The sequence below is a fragment of the Elephas maximus genome, chromosome 3 (assembly GCF_024166365.1).
Source record: "Elephas maximus indicus isolate mEleMax1 chromosome 3, mEleMax1 primary haplotype, whole genome shotgun sequence".
Classification (NCBI taxonomy): Eukaryota; Metazoa; Chordata; class Mammalia; order Proboscidea; family Elephantidae; genus Elephas; species Elephas maximus.
This window is the reverse complement of record NC_064821.1, coordinates 214,860,878-214,884,928: the sequence shown is the minus strand read 5'-3', so window position 1 is coordinate 214,884,928 and position 24,051 is coordinate 214,860,878. Positions and strand designations below refer to the sequence as shown.

Sequence of the window (24,051 nt, the reverse complement as noted above, 5' to 3'; positions counted from 1 at the left end):
TTTCAAGAAACAAAACATATAGCAAACTAGTTGAAATACAGGTGTCTAGGAACATTGTTTTATGTATACAAGACTGACAAAACAAGAGTTTAAAAACATATAAAAAAAAATATTCACCATAAAATAGATCACTGTCTTCTTAATCCATTGAAATATAAAAAGAAAGCTGTGTTCCATATAATTTAAACAAATCATCTTATTTGCTTCTGATTAAAGATATTTAATGTTAAAAATTAAAAAATTTAATGGTGAAATATATAAATTCTTATTTAATAAAAAAAAAAAGGACATAGAAAATTCTTGGAAAAGAATTTCGTACCACTCCAAGATGTCACTATGGTTCTCCTGACAGGTTATTCAAATATAACAATTTTGGAACTGTACAAATATGACTCCAGTTTTTCAGGATATCCTCCATTACATACCATTAGCTCCCAAATTAATTACTTACTTAAAAAAGGGTCTTGATTGATGGTCTACATGAAAATCTGTTGCTTCCTTCCTGTAAAATAATGAAAATAATAGTTAACAAGAATTATATAAAAAACAACTTTTAGTTTACATTAATAAAACAAAGATGAAATCCTCTAAGCTCATATTTATCTGATCCATATCTGAATTGATAAATGATTTGAACCAAGTATCCTACTCAAATCCCTTTGAAATTTTCTGCAAGTATGGGTCACAGATTTATTAACATATAAAGTTAAAATAAATATGAGGTAATATTTACTTCCATATTCATGTTCTATATCACCTATCTTCCCCTCACCAGCATCTTGAACATTCTAGGAAGAAAAATCTAACATTTGACCAATAAGAAATGTTTGTTCTCAAAAGTCCAAATAAGTTACATCAAAAAATACAGTCATACTCAAACAAAATCTGCCATTGTCTTCTACAGGCTTTCGACCTGAGAAATTAGACTAGGTTCTTTATTTAATAGTTATAATTTTTTATGAGATAAATCTTTCCAAAAGAATGACTATATGTTTCTGGTTTTTAAAGCTGATGGTAAATTATGCATACTAATGTATTCATATTACTTATTAATGGATTAAAGAACAATGTTTCAACTGATATAACAAAGAGAGGAAATATGGAGAAATTCAAATTTATTAATGGTAATAGGGATTTACTTTTTAAATTTATATTCTTGCTAAAGAATATCTTTGGAGACAATGAAAGGACAACGGACTAAAAGCTGATTAGCTAAAAAGTCTGAAGAAAAAATTTTTAAAAAATCAAAACAAACAAAAAAAGAGATTGAAACGGTAATCAAAAAACTTCCAACAAAAAAAAGCCCTGGCCTGGACGGCTTCACTGCAGAGTTCTACCAAACTTTCAGAGAAGACTTAACACCACTACTACTGAAGGTATTTCAAAGCATAGAAAAGGACAGAATACTACCCAACTCATTCTATGAAGCCACCTCTCCCTGATACCAAAACCAGGTAAAGACATTACAAAAAAAGAAAATTACAGACCTATATCCCTCATGAACATAGATGCAAAAATCCTCAACAAAATTCTAGCCAATAGAATCCAACAACACATCAAAAAAATAATTCACCATGATCAAGTGGGATTTATACCAGGTATGCAAGGCTGGTTTAATATCAGAAAAACCATTAATGTAATCCATCACATAAATAAAACAAAAGATAAAAACCACACGATCTTATCAATTGATGCAGAAAAGGCATTTGACAAAGTCCAACACCCATTTATGATAAAAACTCTCAGCAAAATAGCAACAGAAGGAAAATTCCTCAACATAATAAAGGGCATTTACGCAAAGCCAACAGCCAATATCACTCTAAGTGGAGAAAACCTGAAAGCATTTCCCTTGAGAACGGGAACCAGACAAGGATGCCCTTTATCACCGCTCTTATTCAACATCGTACTTGAAGTCCTAGCCAGGGCAATTAGGCTAGACAAAGAAATAAAGGGTATCCAGATTGGCAAGGAGGAAGTAAAGTTATCACTATTTGCAGATGACATGATCTTATACACAGAAAACCCTAAGGAATCCTCCAGAAAACTACTGAAACTAATACAAGAGTTTGGAAGAGTCTCAGGTTATAAAATAAACATACAAAAATCACTTGGCTTCCTCTACATCAACAAAAAGAACACCGAAGAGGAAATCACCAAATCAATACCATTCACAGTAGCCCCCAAGAAGATAAAATACTTAGGAATAAATCTTACCAAGGATGTAAAAGACCTATACGAAAAAAACTACAAAGCTCTACTACAAGAAATTCAAAAGGACATACTTAACTGGAAAAACATACCTTGCTCATGGATAGGAAGACTTAACATAGTAAAAATGTCTATTCTACCAAAAGCCATCTATACATATAACGCACTTCCGATCCAAATTCCAATGTCATATTTTAAGGGGATAGAGAAACAAATCACCAATTTCATATGGAAGGGAAAGAAGCCCCGGATAAGCAAAGCATTACTGAAAAAGAAGAAGAAAGTGGGAGGCCTCACTCTACCTGATTTCAGAAGCTATTATACAGCCACAGTAGTCAAAACAGCCTGGTACTGGTACAACAACAGGCACATAGACCAATGGAACAGAATTGAGAACCCAGATGGAAATCCATCCATGTATGAGCAGCTGATATTTGACAAAGGACCAGTGTCAGTAAATTGGGGAAAAGATAGTCTTTTTAACAAATGGTGCTGGCATAACTGGATATCCATTTGCAAAAGAATGAAACAGGACCCATACCTCACACCATGCACAAAAACTAACTCCAAGTGGATCAAAGACCTAAACATAAAGACTAAAACGATAAAGATCATGGAAGAAAAAATAGGGACAACCTTAGCAGCCCTGATACAAGGCATAAACAGAATACAAAACATTACCAAAAATGATGAAGAGAAACCCGATAACTGGGAGCTCCTAAAAATCAAACATCTATGCTCATCTAAAGACTTCACCAAAAGAGTAAAAAGACCACCTACAGACTGGGAAAGAATTTTCAGCTATGACATCTCAGACCAGCACCTGATCTCTAAAATCTACATGATTCTGTCAAAACTCAACCACAAAAAGACAAACAACCCAATCAAGAAGTGGGCAAAGGATATGAACACACATTTCACTAAAGAAGATATTCAGGCAGCCAACAGATACATGAGAAAATGCTCTTGATCATTAGCCATTAGAGAAATGCAAATGAAAATTACGATGAGATTCCATCTCACTCCAACAAGGCGGGCATTAATCCAAAAAACACAAAATAATAAATGTTGGAAAGGCTGCGGAGAGATTGGAAGTCTTATACACTGCTGGTGGGAATGTAAAATGGTACAACCACTTTGGAAATCTATCTGGCATTATCTTAAACAGTTAGAAATAGAACTGCCATACAACCCAGAAATCCCACTCCTCAGAATATACTCTAGAGATACAAGAGCCTTCACACAAACAGATATATGCACACCCACGTTTATTGCAGCTCTGTTTACAATAGCAAAAAGCTGGAAGCAACCAAGGTGTCCATCAACGGATGAATGGGTAAAGAAATTGTGGTATATTCACACAATGGAATACTACGCATGGATAAAGAACAGTGACGAATCTGTGAAACATTTCATAACATGGAGGAACCTGGAAGGCATTATGCTGAGCGAAATTAGTCAGAGGCAAAAGGACAAATATTGTATAAGACCACTATTATAAGATCTTGAGAAATAGTAAAAACTGAGAAGAACACATACTGTTGTGGTTACGAAGGGGGGAGGGAGGGAGGGAGGGAGAGGGTTTTTTATTGATTAATCAGTAGATAAGAACTGCTTTGGGTGAAGGGAAAGACAACACTCAATACATGGAAGGTCAGCTCAATTGGACTGGACCAAAAGCAAAGAAGTTTCCGGGATAAACCTGAATGCTTCAAAGGTCAGCGGAGCAGGGGCGGGGGTCTGGGGAAAACGGTTTGAGGGGACTTCTATGTCAATTGGCAAAATAATTCTATTATGAAAACATTCTGCATCCCACTTTGAAATGTGGCGTCTGGGGTCTTAAAGGCTAACAAGCAGCCATCTAAGATGCATCAATTGGTCTCAACCTACCTGGAGCAAAGGAAAATGAAGAACACCAAGGTCACATGACAACTAGGAGCCCAAGAGACAGAAAGGGCCACATGAACCAGAGACCTACATCATCCTGAGACCAGAAGAACTAGTTGGTGCCCGGCCACAATCGATGACTGCCCTGACAGGGAGCACAACAGAGAACTCCTGAGGGAGCAGGAGATCAGTGGGATGCAGACCCCAAATTCTCATAAAAAGACCATACTTAATGGTCTGACTGAGACTAGAGGAATCCCGGCGGCCATGCTCCCCAGACCTTCTGTCAGCACAGGACAGGAACCATCCCCGAAGACAACTCATCAGACATGAAAGGGACTGGTCAGCGGCGGGGAGAGAGATGCTGATGAAGAGTGAGCTAATTATATCAGGTGGACACTTGAGAGTGTGTTGGCAGCTCTTGTCTGGAGGGGGGATGGGAGGATAGAGAGAGAGGGAAGCTGGCAAAATTGTCACGAAAGGAGAGACTGAAAGGGCTGACTCAATAGGGGAAGAGCAGGTGGGAGTACGGAGTAAGATGTATGTAAACTTATATGTGACAGACTGGATTTGTAAACGTTCACTTGAAGCTTAATAAAAGTTAATAAAAAAAAAATCAAAACAGGTACTTCCCCTAAAATTTTGTAATTTTCTTAATGACTTTAAACTGAGTTCCCAGTACGTGACAAATACATATCAACAACTACTTTTTAAAATAGCAAAGAAGTTAGAGTATCTCCTACCAGAGGATTAACCTTTCAGGCTTGAGAATTAATTTTGTATGCATTGCATCCATTTGTTGAAACATCTCAGTTGGTATTCCTTCAATTCCTAGAGCCTTGTTTTTCGCCAATGCCTTCAGTGCAGCTTGGGCTTCTTCCAACAGTACCATTGGTTCTTGATCATATGGTATTACCTCCTGAAAAGACTAAACGTCGACCAATTCTTCTTGGCACAGTGTATTACTTCTTTTTTTTTTTTTTTGATGCTTCCTGCATCGTTCAACATTTTGCCCATAGAATCCTTCAATATTGCCACTCAAGGCCTGAATTTTTTAACCAATTTTTTCAGATTGACAAATGCCGAGCATGTTCTTCCCTTTTGGTTTTCTAACTCCAGGTCTTTGCACATGTCATTATAATACTTTGTCTTCTCGAGCTGCCTGTGAAATCTTCTACTCAGCTTTTTTACTTCATCATTTCTTCCATTCACTTTAGCTACTCCACATTCAAGAGCAAGTTTCAGAGTCTCTTCTGACATCCATTTTGTTTTTTTCTTTCTTTCCTGTCTTCTTAAGGACCTTTTTCTTTCTTCATGTATGATGTCCTTGATGTCATTACACAATTCGTCCGGCCATTAGTGTTCAATGCATCAAATCTCTTCCTGAGATGGTCTCTAAATACAGGTGGGATATGTTCAAGGTCGTGTTTTGGTTCTCGTGGACTTGTTTAATTTTCTTCAGCTTCAACTTAAACATGCATATGAGCAATTGATGGTCTGTTCCACAGTTGGCCTCTGGCCTTGTTCTGACTCGTGATATTGAGCTTTTCTATCGTCTCTTTCCACAAACATAGCCAATCTGATTCCTGTGTTTTCTGTCAGTGAGGTCCACATGTATAGTTGCCATATATATTGTTGAAAAAAGGTATTTGCAATGAAGAAGTCATTGGTCTTGCAAAATTCCATCATGCGATCTCCGGCATCATTTCTATCACCAAGGCCATTATTTTCCAACTACTCATCCTTCTTTGTTTCCAACTTTCACATTCCAATCACTAGTAATTATCAATGCATCCTGATTACATGTTTGATCAATTTCAGACTGCAGAAGTTGGTAAAAATCTTCAACTTCTTCATGTTTGGTATGAGTGGTTGGTGTGTAAATCTGAATAATATTTGCATTAACTGATCTTCTTTGTAGTTGTCTGGATGTTATCCTATCACTGACTGCACTGTATTCCATGATAGATCTTGAAATGTACTTTTTGACAATGAATGTGATGTCATTACTCTTAATTTGTCATTCCCAGCAGAGTAGATCATACATTATCTGATTCAAAATGGCCAGTACCAGTCCATTTCAGCTCACTGATATCTAGGATATCAATCTTTATGCGCTCCATTTCATTTTTGATGACTTCCAGATTTCCACATTTCAGTTATTAATGAATGTTTGCAGCTGTTCCTTCTCATTTTGAGTCATACCATATCCGCAAATGAAGGTCCTGAAAGCTTTACCCATCCATGTCATAAAGTCGACTCCACTTTGAGGAGGCAGCTCTTCCCCAGTTGTATTTTAAATGCCTTCCAACCTGAGGGGTTCATATTCCGTCACTATATCAGACAATGTTCCACTGCTATTTATAAGGTTTTCATTGGCCAACTTTTTGAGAAGTAGGCCGTCAGATCCTTTTTCCTAGTCTTAGTCTGGAAGCTCTGCTAGTACCTGCCCATCATGGTTGATCCTAGTGGTATTTGAAATACTGGTGGCATAGCGTCCAGCATCACAACAACACGCAAGCCACCACAGTACAATAAACTGACAGATGACTGGTGGATCAAGGGTCCTAGATATGACCAATTCTAAATTTTCAACACAACAAGCTGAACTATCAAAAAGAAAAAAACAATCATAATCTTTAATACTAAGGAAAAGAAAAATCTTAATGAATTACTAAAAGTGTTTCATTGTTTTCTTTTAACACACCACTGACCCTGTAATTATCACCACTCAAAATTTAAAGTGGAAACCAGCAGGAAAGGTCATGTTTTTTTTTTTTTTTTTTTCATTATTCTTATCTAATTCCTCCCTGAAAAAGTTTAGGAGACAGGTATTAACAAATGCATCCCACTAAGAGAAGTTTTTTGTTGTTGTTATGTTTTGTTTTTATGAAGAAACGCACCATTCTTTTACAAGAATTTATCCATTAATTCTTTCAAGTAATAATTACTTTGGGTCTATCTTAAATCAGGCACTGATTCAAGAACTAGAAATACAAAGTCGGATATAACTCAGCTGCTGCCTTTCAAATGTTGTCATGATAGAGGATTTGACATTAATAAAAATAATTTTAGGAAAGATTTTAGTATTGGGAAAAACTCCTCCATGAGTCTGCCATGCTCCTTGCTGAGTTTTCCAAGAATTCAAGACCCTGACCCCTTTTTATCTTAACCACTTATCAGAGTTGTGTTTATAGCAACCAACCTTGAGGGATGAGGTAATGTCTCTCTTCAAGAGAAAGGCAAGCTTGTTTGCTGCTTGCTACGGAACAGTGGGTAACCCACATTCAATGTTCCTCAGCTGTGATACAACCCACTGAATACATGGCATCTATCTGGGCCCATATCATACTATCCCCGTGGGACTTAGAGGCAAGGGGAGCTGACACAAACACGACGCTCGTGCAGCTTGTTGTACTGTGAGTAATAAAGTCCTTGGTCTCCAACCCAGGAGTCTTATGTCTCTGGTAGCATGCATGAAAGAGTAACAGACTAACTTATTAGCCTATCAGTTAGGTAAAAACAAATCCCAAACTTGACAGTAACATTAATAGAGATGTATGAGTTACTATGGGCAATTAAAAAAAAAGTTAGATTTCTTGGGAATTAAGTCATATTAGAAATTTGAATTGGGCCTGAATAATGAGTAGGAATGGACTAGACAGAAGACAATACAGAGTGTTTACGACAGAGACAAAATTAGGTACAAAAGGGCTGAGGTGAGATAAAGCATGGCATATCCAAGGACCTGAAAGCTGGGTAACCTTTAGGAGTGGCAAGAGATGGGCCTGTTAAGGTAGATCAGGCCAGATGAACAAGGGTCCTGTGTGCTCCACTAAGGAGCTGGTCATTTTTTTCCTGTAGACGATGGAGAATCATTGAAAGATTTTAAGGAAAGGGATGGTGACATGTCCAGATTTTCATTTTAGAAGTCTCATTATAGTGGTGATACAGAGAATGGAATGGAGGGATCTTGGAGTAGGAAATGGCCGATCAAATAATAGAGAACTGTAAGTCTAGAGGTAGAAAAATCAGTCAGTAGCATATTTTAACACTTTGAAGGCCTGATCAAAGGCCTATAAACTGCTTAAACTTAAGCTGCTGCAATGGGAATAAGGAGGGAATGGCTCCCAGAGACACATGGGAAGCAAAAGTAAAACAACTTAAAGATCAGGTGGATATGGAGACTGGGGATCTGTAGCTACAGACAGAAGTCAGGGCTGGAGGTATGTCTGGCATCCACCTATAAATAAGTGGTAGGTGATGACAGAGCCATGGATGGGACTACCAGGGAAAGTTAAAGGAAAAGAAGGCACAGAACTGGGAAGAACATCTACTTTAAGAAGAAGGTACAGCCATGGCAGTGGCCTATGGAAACGATGGTGACACTCATAGAGATGAGGAGGCAAATAGAGAGAAAGACGGTGAGACAGGTGCCTAAATCCTTAATAAGTGTGGAGATGTGACCTGAAGGCTGAAAATGAGGTTCAGAGGACGGTAATATAGAAAAATGGCATGACCTTCCAAAGATGAGTGGTTTTGAGAAGGGAAGTGGGAATTTGCGGAAGGGAGCTAAAATACTGATGCTGTATTGTGACCCCACAACAGGAGGAATACTCAAAAGTGAGCAGCCTCCACCTGAGGACAGAAAGGGAAAGGGTGTCCAGAGGGAAGGGCCAGATTTCAACCACAGGGAAGAGGTGGGCAGGAGACTTCTAAGTTCTGTGTCCACAAGCTGTGGACACAGGGGTGTTTGTTTAAAATGAAGCTTGTCTTCCAGAGGGGACAGTAAAAAGGGTTTGGTAAGCAATTAGTGCTCAGAGGAGGAAGGAGGAAGAAAGCGCAGAGCAGCAAAGGACTGAATATGAGTGTGGACAAGTAACTAGAACGGCTTACATTTGGGACCCTCCAAAGAATGAAGGGTTTTATAAGGCCTGGATGGAATCAGCAGGATTCGAAGTTCCAAAATTTTTTTTTTTGTTTTAGACTCAATGCTTCGGCAAAGTTATACCCCATGGTGCTCTTGAAGTGTTGATTGGTTCCAGCATCTTTCTTCATGTGCTGAGGAACCATTATGATAAAGAAGTAACATTTTTATCATGGGAAGTTCAATGCCAAGTTATTCAAGCACTGTAGATATGGAAACATGAAAAATTTTAATCTCATTAAGAATATTCAAAGTCATTCTCCAGAATTCAGTCCCACTGGCTGCTTTAAAAGCAAGCATTCTCAATAAATGCAGAAATAGGGCAAATGTAACTGCTTATAAAGGTTCATGCCCTCCAGCCAAACCAAACCCGTTACCATCAACTCCAACTCATAGGGACCCTCAATTCCCACTAAATAATCACATCGCTGGGACTATATTACTAACATTAATGGCTAACATTTATATACATTTACTATATGCCAGGGTTTTTCAAAGAATTTTATGTATACTAGACTCACATAACCCTCAAAATAAGGTCCCTGAGTGACGCAAAGGGTTTGCTCTCAGCTGCTAACCTGAAAGTTCTAACCATCCAGCAGTCCCACAGGAGAAAGGCCTGGCAATCTGCTTCAATAAAAACTACAGCCAATACTGGTCTGATGGAGACTGGAAGAACCCCTGACACTACGGCCCCTGAACACCCTTTTAACTCAGAACTGAAGCCACTCCCGAAGTTCACCTTTAAGCCAAAGATTCAACAGGCCTATAAAACAAACAATAATACATGTCAGAAACGTGCTTCTTAGGTCAGTCATGTGTACAAGACCAAAAGGGCAAAACCTGCCCAAAAGCAATGACAAGAAGGCAGGAAGGGACAGGAATAATGGAGGGATGGAAATGGGGAATTGGGGTGTGGAAGAGGAGAGTGTTAATACATCACAGGGGTTGTAGTCAATGTCACAAAACAATTTGTGTATAAATTGTTGAATAAGAAATGAATGTGCTCTGTAAAATTTCACCTGAAGCACAAAGGACAAAAAGTTATACTCAAGAAAACCTCACTGAGCAGTTCCACTCTGTAATACATGGGGTCACCATAAGTCAAAATCAACTTAATGGCAACAGGTTTGGTTCTGTAACTCTCATAATAACTTTATGATATGCCCACCCACTGCCGTCAAGTTGATTCCGACTCACAGCAACCCTGCAGGACAGAGCAGAACTGCCCCAAGGAGCAAGGATTTCTAGGGAACGGCTGGTGGATTTGAACTGCTGACCTTTTAATTAGCAGCCAGTCTCTTAACCAATGCACCACGAGGGCTCCACTTTATGATATAAACCAAAAAGCAAAACGCCCGCCGTCGAGTCAATTCTGACTTTATGATATAGGTGCTATTATAACCCCAATTTTACAGATGCAGAAACTGAAGCACAGAGGCAAACTGTTTAGTCACAAACCTAGTGTTATAAGCAATATGGCTCTACAGTCTGTGCTCCGAAATATAAGCCTACTGCCTCTCTAAAAAATATGTAAACTGGGAGACCTTAGAGAGGCAAAGATTCAAATTAAATACATGTCATGGCAGGGGGGATCGCAGGTATTCTGTTAAGGTTTCTAGGGATCAGAGTTATACGGAACCTGAGTGAATGTCTACTGCTATCCATTGTACCTGTTCTCACAAAGACAAAAAAATCAACTGTCTCATGGAACAGAAACAGATAATTTCCCAAGGCAGTGCGAAGACACCTGCCAAAAAAAAAAAAAAAAACAGTGAGTAAGGTAAGACCACCGCCAGGGCCAGCTCTGCCTAAGTGCTACGTTAATGTCCCTGTTGTCACTGGTGCTACTTGGGGGTGTGAGAGACTCAGCCAACCAGAACATGACCAGACAGAAAGCAGGCCTGGGCCCTCACGGAAGCCCTATTTCCCTTCTTCATTCTTGGGAATGTTTCAATCATTGCTTGGCCTAAGTGGGAAATTTAAAAAAAAAAAAGGGGCGGCCCAACATTGAGGAAAGACCATTAGTGTGTCTTTTTCCAAAGGTTCTCTAAAAAACTGAAGAGAAGGTTGTCCCATCCTCTATATTTTAACGTTGTAATATGCCCAGGTAGGAACGAACTTTACCACTTGATTGAAGTTACCTACTTAGTGATAGAAACAGCCAAACAGGATGTATAGGTCTTTTTCTTTGAACATTTTATTGTGTTTTAGGTGAAGGTTTACCCAGCAATTTAGTTTCCCATTCAACAATTTATACACAAAATGTTCTGTGACATTGGTTGCTACCCCCGCAATGTGTCAGCACTCCCCCTATTTCCACCCTGCCTTTCCCATTTCCATCCCTCCAGTTTCCCTGTCCCTTCCTGCCTTCTCATTTTTGCTTTGGGCAAATGTTGCCCGTTTGGTCTAATATGGTTAATTGTTCTAAGGAGCACATTCCTCACGGGTGTCACTGTTTATTTTATAAGCCGAAAAGTGACCTCCAGGAGTAGCTTCAGTTCCAGATTAAAAAGGTATCTTAGGGCAATAGTCTCAGAGGTTCCTCCAGTCTCTATCAGCCCAGTAAGTCTGGTCTTCTTTATGAATTTGAGTTTTCACCATTTTTATCTCATTCTAACAGAAACCTTCTATTATGTTCCTCAGTCAGAGCAGTCAGTAGCAGTAGCCAGGCGCCAGCTAGTTCTTCTGGTCTCAAGCTATAGAGGGCTATGGTTCATATTGGCCATTAGTCTTGTGGTCTAATTGTTTCCTTGAGTTTTAGGTTTCTGGAGCAGTGGTGAAAACCCTGGTGGCGTAGTGGTTAAGTGTTACGGCTGCTAATCAAAAGGTCGGCAGTTCAAATCCACCAGGCACTCCTTGGAAACTCTATGGGGCAGTTCTACTCTGTCCTATAGGGTCGCTATGAGTCGGAATCGACTCGATGGCAACGGGTGTGGTTTTTTTTTTTGGTCACTCTCCTTTGCTCCAGATGGGAGAAGACCAATAGTTGTATCTTAGGATAAATCTTATTTTTACTAAATGACTTAGAAAATATCTGGTAAGATAGGATGGATTGCTTTTCAGAGTAGTAAAGAGGTAAAAGAGAGGAGTCAACATAACAATTTCCAAATGTACTGTTTTTTCAAAGCTCAAAACTAACACTATGCACTCCATTGTCAAACAGACATAATCAAACATTCATTTTCTCTTCTATCTTCTTTACACAGTATGTTAGACTTCTATGTTAAGAGAAAACATTAAAATTATCAAGGATTGGTGTTATGAAGTCAAATAGATGAGGCATGTAGAACCTAACAAATCCTACTATGCTTAGCTTCAGCCATTATTTATTATTTACAAATCCAGGATTTGTTGGATTCTGTTCTTTGCTATTCAACTGAAGGGTTTCACACTACACAATAGTATGAAAGATAGAAAGTGGTTTTTAAAAAAAGGACCAGACATCAGAAAAGGGTGGTGATAATGGCTGTAAAACAGGAAGAATGTAATCGATACCACTGAATTATACATGTAGAAATTGTTGAGTTGGCAAATGTTTCATTGTATATATTTTTACCACAATAAAAGTTTTTAAAAAAGAAACAGACATTACTAACAAAACGATCAACAAATTACCTTGAAAGCATCATCATTTTGAGTTTTGTTATAGTAAATCCGGCTTTGTTTATTATTTCAATTATTTCTCCAGCCTTTGACACTGCATCTGGTTTAATAAGGGCTAATGTTCTGTAAAGAAATAAAGAATAATTTTGAAAAATAAAGTAGTTCAGCAGATTTTATGTATAATTCTTAGGCAGAAGTAGTTTTCTTAACATCCATTCCTGATCATTGAACATCAAAATTAATTATATGGAGAAGTGTATTAATGGCATCTCTTAAATATATATATATATGTATAATATAAGGTAAGTTTATTTTGTTTTTCAATAAATTAAAATTGGATGCCCAATCTAAAAAACAAAACAAAACAGTGAAAACTTATGAAAAACACTAATTTTTAACTGTATCAAAACTAGAAAACACAGGCTCTTGAAATTTCTCACTATTTCTTAGTATATATTTTATACAGAAAGCTGATCTCTAGAAAGTTACATTGAATATATCATGAGCTTGGTTTTTGGTCCCTTAGATTTTAACATACATATATTTTGCAGTCAGTTCAGCATCGACGGGGAGATAATTATAAATTCTTCCACTGACTATTGACTAGCATGTGTGATGCACAAAGAATCAAACGTGATCTCATCCAATAATGTGTATGAATACAGAAAGGGAACTACGCTAACTGTCAAAATCATGCTTTCCCCTCAACAGGCTACGGCAGAGCAATGCACTCCGCCCCTCTGAAGTCACAGAATTAACAGACTTTTGGAGATGGAGCTCACCTAAGTGCCCCCTTTTTCACTGATGAGAACATCTGGTGCAGGGAGGTAACCTCCCAAAGGTCACACAGCCAGTCAGTGGCATCATCAGGACAAAGCACTCAGCTCACAAGACTCTAGGTTTCTTTTCCTTTTGTACCACATTTATTGCAAATGTTAATATTAATATCATTAAAAGAGGGGATAATCACCAAATCTTCCAGAATATTTGCAAATGCAAGATAAAAGCCAGACTAGTTGCAGTAATCAGTTTACAGGAAACACAAAAGTTTCATAAAGAATTGCTGCCCCTTTCTCTTTTTCAGTTGTTATGACACCAATGGCATTAATTCATGGGTTCCACAAAGAAGAATGGTTGGTCTTTTCGTAGATGGCTTTTCTTCACCAAGGAGGACATATTAATTCAAATATCCTTATTTACAACTGGATATAACTCATGGCTGGGCTTAAAAACACTTAATAAAAAAAGTTCTTTATCTTAGACTGGTACAAGCTGTACCAGACAATTTTCTTCCTTATTTTGAAGCATATAAGTCACTTACATTATTTTCTATTACGTGGCTTCACTGAAGATACAGTTAAAACTCTTCATTTCAAAGTTAACACTGTTTAAATACTGTACGTCAAACTACCTGTATAAGTTGTTGATGCTAAACATTGGAAGATTTCAGGAACCACAGCTCTTAAGTGAAAATATAAAACATACAAGCAGTCATCGATTTTTATAAACAAGAAGCAATGTGAAAAGTCCAAAATGGACAGAATGGGAGTTAAATTGTAATTTCATTTTCTCTTACAGTGCCTCAAGGACACAATGGGTTGATCAATATGATTAATTACTCTAAACAATTTTCCCAGGTGTCATGGATTGAATTACGTCCACCCAAAAATATGTGTATTACCTTCATTAGGCCATGATTCCCTGTATTCTGTGGTTGTCCTCCATCATGTGATCGTAACTTTATGTTAGAGAGAATTGGAGTGGGATTTTAACACCCTTACCAGGTCACATCCCTGATCCAATGTAAAGGGAGTTTCCCTGGAGTATGGCCTGCGCCACCTTGTATCTCTCAAGACATAAAAGGAAAGGGAAGCAATCAGAGAGTTGCGGACCTCATACTACCAAGAAAGCAGCACAGGGAGCAGAGCGCATCCTTTGAACCTGAGGTTCCTGCACTGAGATGCTCCCAGACCAAGGAAGACTGATGCATCACGAAGATCTTCCTTCAGAGCCTACAGAGACAGAAAACCTTCCCTTGGGGCCGGTGCCCTGTATTCGGACTCCTAGCCTACTGGATTGTGAAAGAATAAACTTCTCTTTGTTAAAGTCATTCACTTGTGGCACTTCTGTCATAGCAGTGCTAGATGACTAAGACATAATTTGGTACTGAGAGTGGGGTGCTACTCTACCAGATACCTAAAATGTGGAAGCAGTATTGAAACTGTGAATGATAGAGGACGAGCAGCAGCAGAAAAGGGGCAGCGGCAGGGGACTGGCAGCAGCAAAGAAGTGGCAGCAGCAGAACCAGGAAACCTGTGTCAGACAGTACTGGTGCCGACCCACGGAGCAAGAGAGCTGAGTGCCTGTGCGCAGGAGGCTTCCTGGCAGAGTGGGGTGTCTCCAGGCACTTATCGCTGGAGCTAGGCTTGCTGACCCAGGCAGCAGAAGAGCTGAGTGCCTGTGCACAGGAGACTTCCTGGCAGAGTGGGGTGTCTCCAGGCACTTATTGCTGGAGCTAGGCTTGCTGACCCAGAGAGCAAAACAGCTGAGTGCCTTCCAGCCAAAGTTTACTGGCGGAGTGGGGTGCCTCCAGGCACTTATCGGTGGAGCTACAGAGCTTTGGAACACTTTCCGCAGCAGGGCAGATGCAGGCAGGAGGCCGGAGACCTGAGAGGCCAAGAAACCAGGAAGCAGAAGCTGAAGAGACAAAGAACACAAGAAGCCCAGCTGCCTCAGTCTCAAAAGCTATGGCCAGGACCTTAGGGCTTTCAAAGGGTGGAGCCATGGCCTCTGGTGTTTCCAAGGGTAAAGTCAACACTCAGATGGACTAGGAGGAGATGCACCTAAAGCCCAGGGAGCAGAGTTGCTGCCCCAGTGAGCCTGGAAGACAGAGCTGAAGCCCAGAGCCAAGGGGCCTCCGCTCAGAATCTGGAAAGTGTGGCCAACACCTAAAGTCTAGAGGGCACAGCCATTGTGTAAATTGTCTCAGAGAACAGAAGATTATTTTCACAGCCTTGAGGGCTAATGTGTTCTACTGATTTGCTTGGTGCCTGCTATCCCTTCTTTTCCTCAAGTTTCTCCCATTTGTAATGGAGATGTCTAGCTTGTGCCTGTTCTGCCATTGTGCCTTTGGAAGCAGATACCTTGTATTCTAGATTTCACAGATGAAGAGGAATTTTTGGATTTTGGACTTGGAGTTAAGACTTTTGATATGATATGAAGGGATATGTTTTGCATGTTACAAGAATGTGATGAGGGGGCCAAAGAGTGAATTGTCATGGATTGAATTATGTCCCCCATATAAACATGTGTATTAACTTGGTTAGGCCATGATTCCCAGTATTCTCTGGATGCCCTCCATTTTAGGACTGTAATTTTACATTAAAGAGGATTAGGGTGAGACTGTAACACCCTTACCAGGTCACATCCCTGATCCAATGTAAAGGGAGTTTCCCTGGGGTGTGGCCTGCACCACCTTTTATATCTCAATAGATAAAAGGAAAGGGAAGCAAGCAGAGAGTTGGGGAGCTCACACCACCAAGAAAGCAGTGCCAGGGGCAGAGCGTGTCCTTTGAACCTGAGGTTCCTGAGCTGAGATGCTACCAGGCCAAGGGAAGACTGATGCATCACAAGGATCTTCCCTCAGAGCCGTGAGAGAAACCCTTCCCCTAGAGCCAGTGCCCTGAATTCTAGCCTTCTGAACTGTGAGAGAATAAACCTCTCTTTGTTAAAGTCATCCACTTGAGGTATTTCTGTTATAACAGCACTAGATGACTAAGACGCTATGTCTTTACCACTTAAATTTAATGTGATTAATTGTTGTTGTTGTCAGGTGCCGTCCAGCTGGTTCCAACTCGTAACAACCCTGTGTACAACAGAACAAAACACTGCCAGGTCCTGTGCCATCCGCATAAGTGCTGTTATACTTGAGCCCATTGTTGCAGCCACTGCGTCAAACCACCTCATTGAAGGTCTTCCTCTTTTTCACTGACCCTCCATTTTACCGAGCATGATGTCCTTCTCCAGAGACTGGTCCCTCCTGATAAAAAGTCCAAAGTATGTTAGATGAAGACTCACCATTCTTGCTTCTAAGGAACATTTTGGCTGTGCTTTCTCCAAGACAGATTTGTTCATTCTTCTCGAAGTCAATAGTATGTTCAATATTCTCCATCAACACAATAATTAAAAGGCATCAATTCTCCTTCGGTATTCCTCATTCACTGTCCACCCTTCACATGCATATGAGGTGACTGAAAACATTATGGCTTGGGTCAGATGTGCCACAGTCCTTAAAGTGACATCTTTGCTTTTTAACACTTTAAAAAGGTCTTTCGCAGAAGATTTGCCCAATGCGATGCATCCTGTGATTTCTCAACTGCTGTTTCCGTGGGCATTAATACGGATCCAAGTAAAATGAAATCCTTGAAAACTTCTAATATTTTTTCCATTTATCATGATGCTGCTTATTGGTCCATTTGTGAGGGTTTTTGTTTTCTTTATGTAAAGGTATAATCCATAGTGAAGGCTGTAGTCTCTGATCTTCATCAGTAAGTGCTTCAAATCCTCAGCTTTCGGCAAGCGAGGTTGTGTCATCTGTGTATCCAGACGCTGCATTCTTCTTCATATAATCTAGCTGTTTGGATTATTTGTTCAGCATACAGACTAAAGTATGGTGAAAGGATACAACCTGAAAGCACACCCTTCTTGACTTTAAAACACACAGTATCCCCTTGTTCTGTTTGAACAAGTGCCTCTTGCTCTATGCACAGATTCTGCATGAGCACAATTAAGTGTTCTGGAATTCCCGTTCTTCCAGTGTTATCCATAATTGGTTATGATCCACAAAGTGGGATGCCTTTGCATACTCAATAAAACACAGGTAAACATCTTTCGGTATTCTCTGCTTTCAGCCAGGATCCATGTGACATCAGCAATGATAGCCTCTATGCCATGTCCTCTTCTGAATGCACGCTGAATTTCTGGCAGTTCCCTGCTGATGTACTGCTGAATAATCTTCAGTAAAATTTTACTTACCTGTGACATTAAGGATATTTTTAGATAATTTCCAAATTCTGTTGGATCACCTTTCTTTGGAATAGGCATAAATATGGATCTCTTCAGGTCAGCTAGCCAGGTAGCTGTCTTCCAGATTTCTTGGCATAGTCGAGTGAGCACTTCGAGCACTGCATTCGTTTGCTGAAACATCTCAATTGGTATTCTGTCAATTCCTGAAGCTTTGTTTTTCACCAGTGTCTTCAGTGCAGCTTGGATTTCTTACTCCAGTACCATTAGTTCTTGATCATATGTTATCTCCTGAAATGAATAAATGTCGAGCAATTCTTTTTGGTACAGTGACTGTGTATTCCTTCCATATTCTTTTGATGCTTCCTGCATCATTCAGCATTTTGCCCACAGAACCCTTTAATATTGCAACTCCAGGTTTGCATTTTGTCTTTAGTTCTTTCAGCTTGAGAAATGCCAAGCGTGATCTTTCTTCCCTTTTGGTTTTCTATCTCCAGATCTTTGTACATGTCATTATAATACTTTAATCTGTCTTCTGTTCAGCCCTTTTACTTCATCATTTCTTCTGTTTGTTTTAGTTATTCGACGTTCAAGAGCAATTTTCAGAGCCTTCTGACATCCATTTTGGTCCTTTCTTTCTCTCCTCTCTTTTTAATGATCTCTTGCTTTCTTCATATATGATGTCCTTGATGTCATCACACAACTCATCTGGTCGTTGGTCATTAGCGTTCAACGGGTCAAATCTATTCCTGAGATGGTCTCTAAACTCAGGATATACTCAGGGTCATAGTTTGGCTCTCGTGGACTTGTTCTAATTTTCTTCAGCTTCAACTCGAACTTGCATATGAGCAGCTGATGGTCTGTTACACAGTCAGCCCTTGGCCTCGTTCTGACTGATAATATTGGGCTTTTCCATCTTTTCTTTCCACAGATGTAGTCAATTTGATTCCTGTGTATTCCAGCTGGAGAGGTCCACAAGTATATTGCTGAAAAAAGGTATCTACAATAAAGAAGTTGTTGATCTTGTAAAATTCTATTATGTGATCTCCAGCATCATTCCTATCACCAAGGCCATATTTTCCAACTACTGATTCTTATTCTTTGTTTCCAGTTTTCACATTCCAATCACTATTATCAATGCATCTTGACTGCATCTTTGATCAATTTCAGACTGCAGAAGTTGGTAAAAACCTTCAATTTCTTCTTTGGCCTTAGTGGTTGGTGTATAAATTTGAATAACAGACTTATTACCTGGTCTTCCTTGTGTTGTTGTTGTGAGGTGCCGTGGAGTAGGTTCTGACTCATAATGACCCTATGTACAACAGAATGAAACACTGCCCGGTTCTGTGCCATCCTCACAATCGTTATACTTGAGCCCATTGTTGCAGCCACTGTGTCAATCCATCTCATTGAGGGTCTTCCTCATTTTCACTGATGCTCTACTTTATCAAGCATGATGACCCTGTCTGGGGACAGATCCCTCCTTGTAGGCATATGGATATTGTCCTATCACTGACAGTATTGTACTTTAGGATAAATCCTGAAATATTCTTTTTGACACTGAATGCAAGAGCATTCCTCCTCAAGTTGTCATTCCTGGCATAGGAGACCATATGACTATCTGATTCAAAATGGCCAATACCAGTCCCTTTCAGTCACTAATTCCTAGGGTATCAATGTTTATGCATTCCATTTCATTTCTGACAATTCCCAATTTTCCTAAATTCATACTTTGTACATTCCACGTTCCAATTATTAATGGATGTTTGCAGCTGTTTCTTCTCATTTTGAGTCATGCCACATCAGCAAATGAAGGTCCTGAAAGGTCAACTCTACTTTGAGAAGGCAGCTCTTCACCAGTCGTATTTTGAGTGCCTTCCAACCTGGGGGGATCATCTTCCAGCACTATATCAGACAATGTTCTGCTGCTATTCATAAGGTTTTCACTGGTTAATTTTATTTCGGAAGTAGACTGCAAGGTCTTTCTTCCTAGTCTGTCTTAGTCTGTAAGCTCAGCTGAAACCTGTCCACTATGGATACCCCTGCTGTTATCTGAATACTGCTTCCAGTATCACCACAACACGCAAGTCATCACAGTATGACACAATACAACAAAGTGTGATTAATTACTCTAAATGAATTCCTCTGTGATGTCTTCACTACTTAATTATTCAATAGGAAATAATTAAAATGTAATCTGGAGGGAAAAAAGACAGGCAACAGGAATCATATGTTATCATGAAGTGAAGATAATACACAAAGAAACAAAAGAAGCACAAAAATATAACAGTATATCTGTCCTCTGTTGCTGCATTAATAAACCACCCTAAAACACAGTGGTTTACCACAACAAACAATTAACCTCTCAAAATTCTATGGGCTGGCTGAGTGGTGGTTTCTCCTGGGCTCACTCACATGGCTTCACTCGGCTAGCGGGCCAGCGTGGCTCACCTGGGATGGCTAGGGCTCTCTTTCCTTGTGGTCTCTCATCCCTAAGGAGGCTAGACAAGGCTTCTTCACACACAGTCACAGAGCATCCAATGCACAAGTATTTATCCCGCATCCCCTTGAGGCACATTTGCTGATGTCTCTTTGGCCGATACAAGTCACATGGTCATAGAACTTGGAAATTAACAAACATACTTCTAAATAACCAATGCATCAAGGAAGATATCACATGGAAATTAGAAAATATTTTGAACTCAATAAAAATTTTAAAATTACATATCAGATATTGTGGAACGGGACTCTATACAATATTTAGAGGACAATTAATACCCTTAAGTTCATAAATTTAAAAAGGTTGAAAATTGATAGAATATATAATTTCAAGCCAGTAGTGGCAGAAAAGGGGGATAAAGAAAACTTGACAGTAACTATCAGCCTACAGGTGCATACCTAGGAAAATCAGCATTATAGAAAGAGGGTAAAATGAAAAATATTTACAGACTTAAAAACAAAACAAAATTTCCATCTGGAGCAAGGGAGAATGAAGAAATCCAAAGACACAAGGAAAAGATTTGTCCAAAGGACTAATGGACCACAACTACCACAGCCTCCACCAGACAGAGTTCAGCACAACTAGATGGTGCCCAGCTACCACCACCAACTGTTCTGACAGGGATCACAATAGGGGATCCCAGATGGAGCTGGAGAAAAATGTAGAACAAAATTCTAACTTACAAATAAAATAAAAAGACCAGACTTACTGGTCTGACAGAGACTGGAGAAACCCCAGGAGTATGGCCCTCAGACACCCTTACAGCTCAGTAAGGAAGTCACTCCTGAGGTTCACCCTTCAGCCAAAGATTAGACAGGTCCATCAAACAAAATGAGACTAAATGGGCACACCAGCCCAGAGGCAGGGATGAGAAGGCAGGAAGGGGCAGAAAAGCTGGTAATGGGGAATACATTTACCCGCCTGGCCTATTGAGTAAAGTGACTTCTACTCCACTCCCAGGAGACAGCTCCGTCCGTCCAACCCTTTTGTTGATTCTCTGCAACTGGCCAGATTTAAGGGCTTCTGGTCATCTGTGGCCCTGCCTCCTCTCTCTCAATCCTGTAGCCCCTGAGCAGGGCATATCCCATTGTTCTCTTCCTTCCACATACTAAGCACATCTGGGTCAGAATCCAGCCCCTGCACAGCTGCCTCCCTCTCTCTGATGCTCTCCCTCCTGGGCTGGATGGGCTGAGGAAGGTGGAGAACCCCTGAACAACTGGCTGGGCAAGTGTGCTCTCAGACTTTGCTCTGCAGATCTCTCTCCCTCAGGCAAGCCGAGCTGGGGAGAGACTGAGCAAGGGGTAGAGAAGGCAGGCAAGTGGGAATAGGAAGAAAACCTCATCCATTCTCACATGTAGCTTTCACCAGAAAGGTTAAATAAAACTGATTTATTTTTATCTCCATTTGGTTCCTTGTGTCTGCTGTCAGTTAATAATTTAGAGCAAAGGATCATGATGTAAGGTACAAGGGGTATGAGGAGGGAAGAAGAGAAGTAAACATTTTGAAGGAGGTAAAATAAATCAATAAGGCTAGGTCTCCATCTAGACATGGGGTGGGCACTGGTTTTTTTGGTTTTAGTGCTAGAAAATACAGACGGAACAGGCTTTTTAATGAAAGAGAATTAATTCAACTTTGGGTTTGTTAATTTTTAAGTGTCTGTGAGAGATTCAAGGAACCCTGGTGGTGCAGTGGTTAAAGCGTTCAGCTGCTAACTAGCCGCTCCACGGAAGAAAGATGTGGTAGTCTGCCTCCATAAAGATTACAGCCTTAGGACCCTATGGGGCAGTTCTACTCTGTCCTATGGCTATGAATCGGTATCGACTCCACAGCAGTGGGTTTTGGTTGGTGAGAAATTCAGATAGAAAGATTCAGAAAAGAGTTGAGTATATGGTTTTACAGTTGGGCTAATGATACCAATTTGGAAAACAGCATATAGCTGACGTGACAGGGTAAACAGAATCGCCAGGAAGAGCACAGAGAATGACAAGAGGGCCAAGGACAGACTGTGGGGAACGGCAGCTGTTCAGGAGAGCCCAAAGCCACAGAGAAGAAACGGCCAGGAAGGCAGAGGCAGGAGGGCCAGGCCACAGCAACCGCACGAAGCGCGTCTCAGAGAGAAGGGATAAATCGCTGTTAGGGTGTCCTAAACTTCATCTGTTCTGGCTGGAAAGGAGGAAGGGGAGAGGTGAATTTTTAGCCTTTATGAAATTCTAACGTCTTCCAGCTCACCTACACTTATTAAAAGAAAAAAAAAATAGTATACCACAATACTACTAACAGGAGCCCTGGGGGCACAATGGTTAAGAGCTCGGCTGCTAACAGAAAGGCTGGCAGTTCGAACCACCCAGAGGCTCCACAGGAGAAAGACATGATCAGCTGCTACATCTTCCTACAGCCTAGGAAACCCCCTGGGGCAGTTCTAGTCTGTCATCTGGGGTCACCACCAGTTGGATTGACTTAACAGCACCCAACAACAATTACAGCACTGCCCAAGTATGCCATACCTGATGTCTCAGGCTGTTTCAAAGGCTACTTAACATAACCAGGATTTTACGGCATTTCCCTCCGATAAAATTTCTCCAAATATATATCTGTTGACATTTTCAAATCTCAAATATGAAAAATTATAATAGTTATATGAACCAAACGTTAATGTCAGAAAATACATGCTTATTAATAAATATTCTTAAACTACATAAGCCTAGAAAATACATAAAGTACTGTTTCAGTACCTTTAGAAAATCTCAGAAATAAGGTATACCTGGATCAAGTAAACATTTGATATTGGGCTGTATTAAAAAAACTGAAAAGGTAATTTTCGGTCAATCCCCTATCTCCACACAGAAGTATTCCTACATGTGGCTTGTTCACCCACATTTCATTTCAGGACAATGGACAAATCAATTCAGTCTCTCATACAAAAATTTATATACACCCTGCTGTTTACTCTTAGCTGTTCTCCGCCTAATGAGACAGCACACTCCTTCTCTCCACCCTGTATTTCCATGTCCATTCAGCCAGCTTCTGTCCCCCTCTGCCTTCTCATCTCAACTCCAGACAGGAGATGCCCACACAGTCTCATGTGTCTACTTGATCCAAGAAGCTCACTCCTCACCAATATCATTTTCTATTCCATAGTCCAGTCCAATCCCTGTCTGAAGAGTTGGCTTCGGGAATGGTTCCAGTCTTGGGCTAGCAGAAGGTCTGGGGACCGTGACCTCCGGGTCCTTCTAGTCTCAGTCAGACCATGAAGTTTGGTCTTTTTATGAGAATTTGAGGTCTGCATCCTGCTGTCCTCCTGATCCATCAGGGATTCTCTCTTGTGTTCCCTGTCAGGGCGGTCATCGGTTGTAGCCAGGCACCATCTAGCTCTTCTGGTTTCAGGCTGATGTAGTCTCTGATTTATGCGGCCCTTTCTGTCTCTTGGGCTCATAATTACCTTGTGTCTTTGGTGTTCTTCAGACAATGGACTTCTTAATCGGTACGTTGAATGCTACTGTGAATTTGGTTTCTGCTGTCATTTCTTATGATGAAGCTTCAAATAACTTAGGATCAAACCCTGGAATCAAAGCCTGTCTACACTGCCCCTCTGTGTTATTTAGCATGTAATATTAAGCTGGGCAAGGAGTCCTTGTGGTAAATGGTTAAGTGCTCAGCTGCTAACCAAAAGGTTAACAGTTTTTAAACCTACCAGTAGCTCCGTGGTAGAAAAGACCCAGCTATCTGCTCCCTAGGAAACCTTATGGGACAGTCCTACTCTGTCCTATAGGGTCGCTGTAAGTCAGAATTGACTCGATGGCACACAACAACAACATAATGCTGGACACCAAACCTAGTGATATCTTTCTTCCTTTAATGTGATTAATTGGTTTGCTTTCTGGCTGAGACTCAATAGAAATGA

General features: G+C 40.2%; 1 protein-coding gene across 10 annotated transcripts in view; it reads right to left on the bottom strand.

Annotated features, from left to right (window-relative positions):
• Window positions 1-24,051, bottom strand: part of NME7 (NME/NM23 family member 7) — a 498,467-nt gene that overhangs the window by 396,501 nt on the left and 77,915 nt on the right. For all 10 annotated transcript variants that reach the window (XR_007516892.1, XM_049881289.1, XM_049881287.1 and 7 more), the window contains 2 exons: window positions 12,641-12,751; window positions 452-502 (listed from right to left, as the gene is read on the bottom strand). Coding sequence is in view for 9 of the 10 variants with exons in the window: in XM_049881289.1 (XP_049737246.1) it covers window positions 452-502; window positions 12,641-12,751 (162 nt within the window). In the remaining variant the exon portion in view is untranslated. The remainder of the gene's footprint in view (window positions 1-451; window positions 503-12,640; window positions 12,752-24,051) is intronic.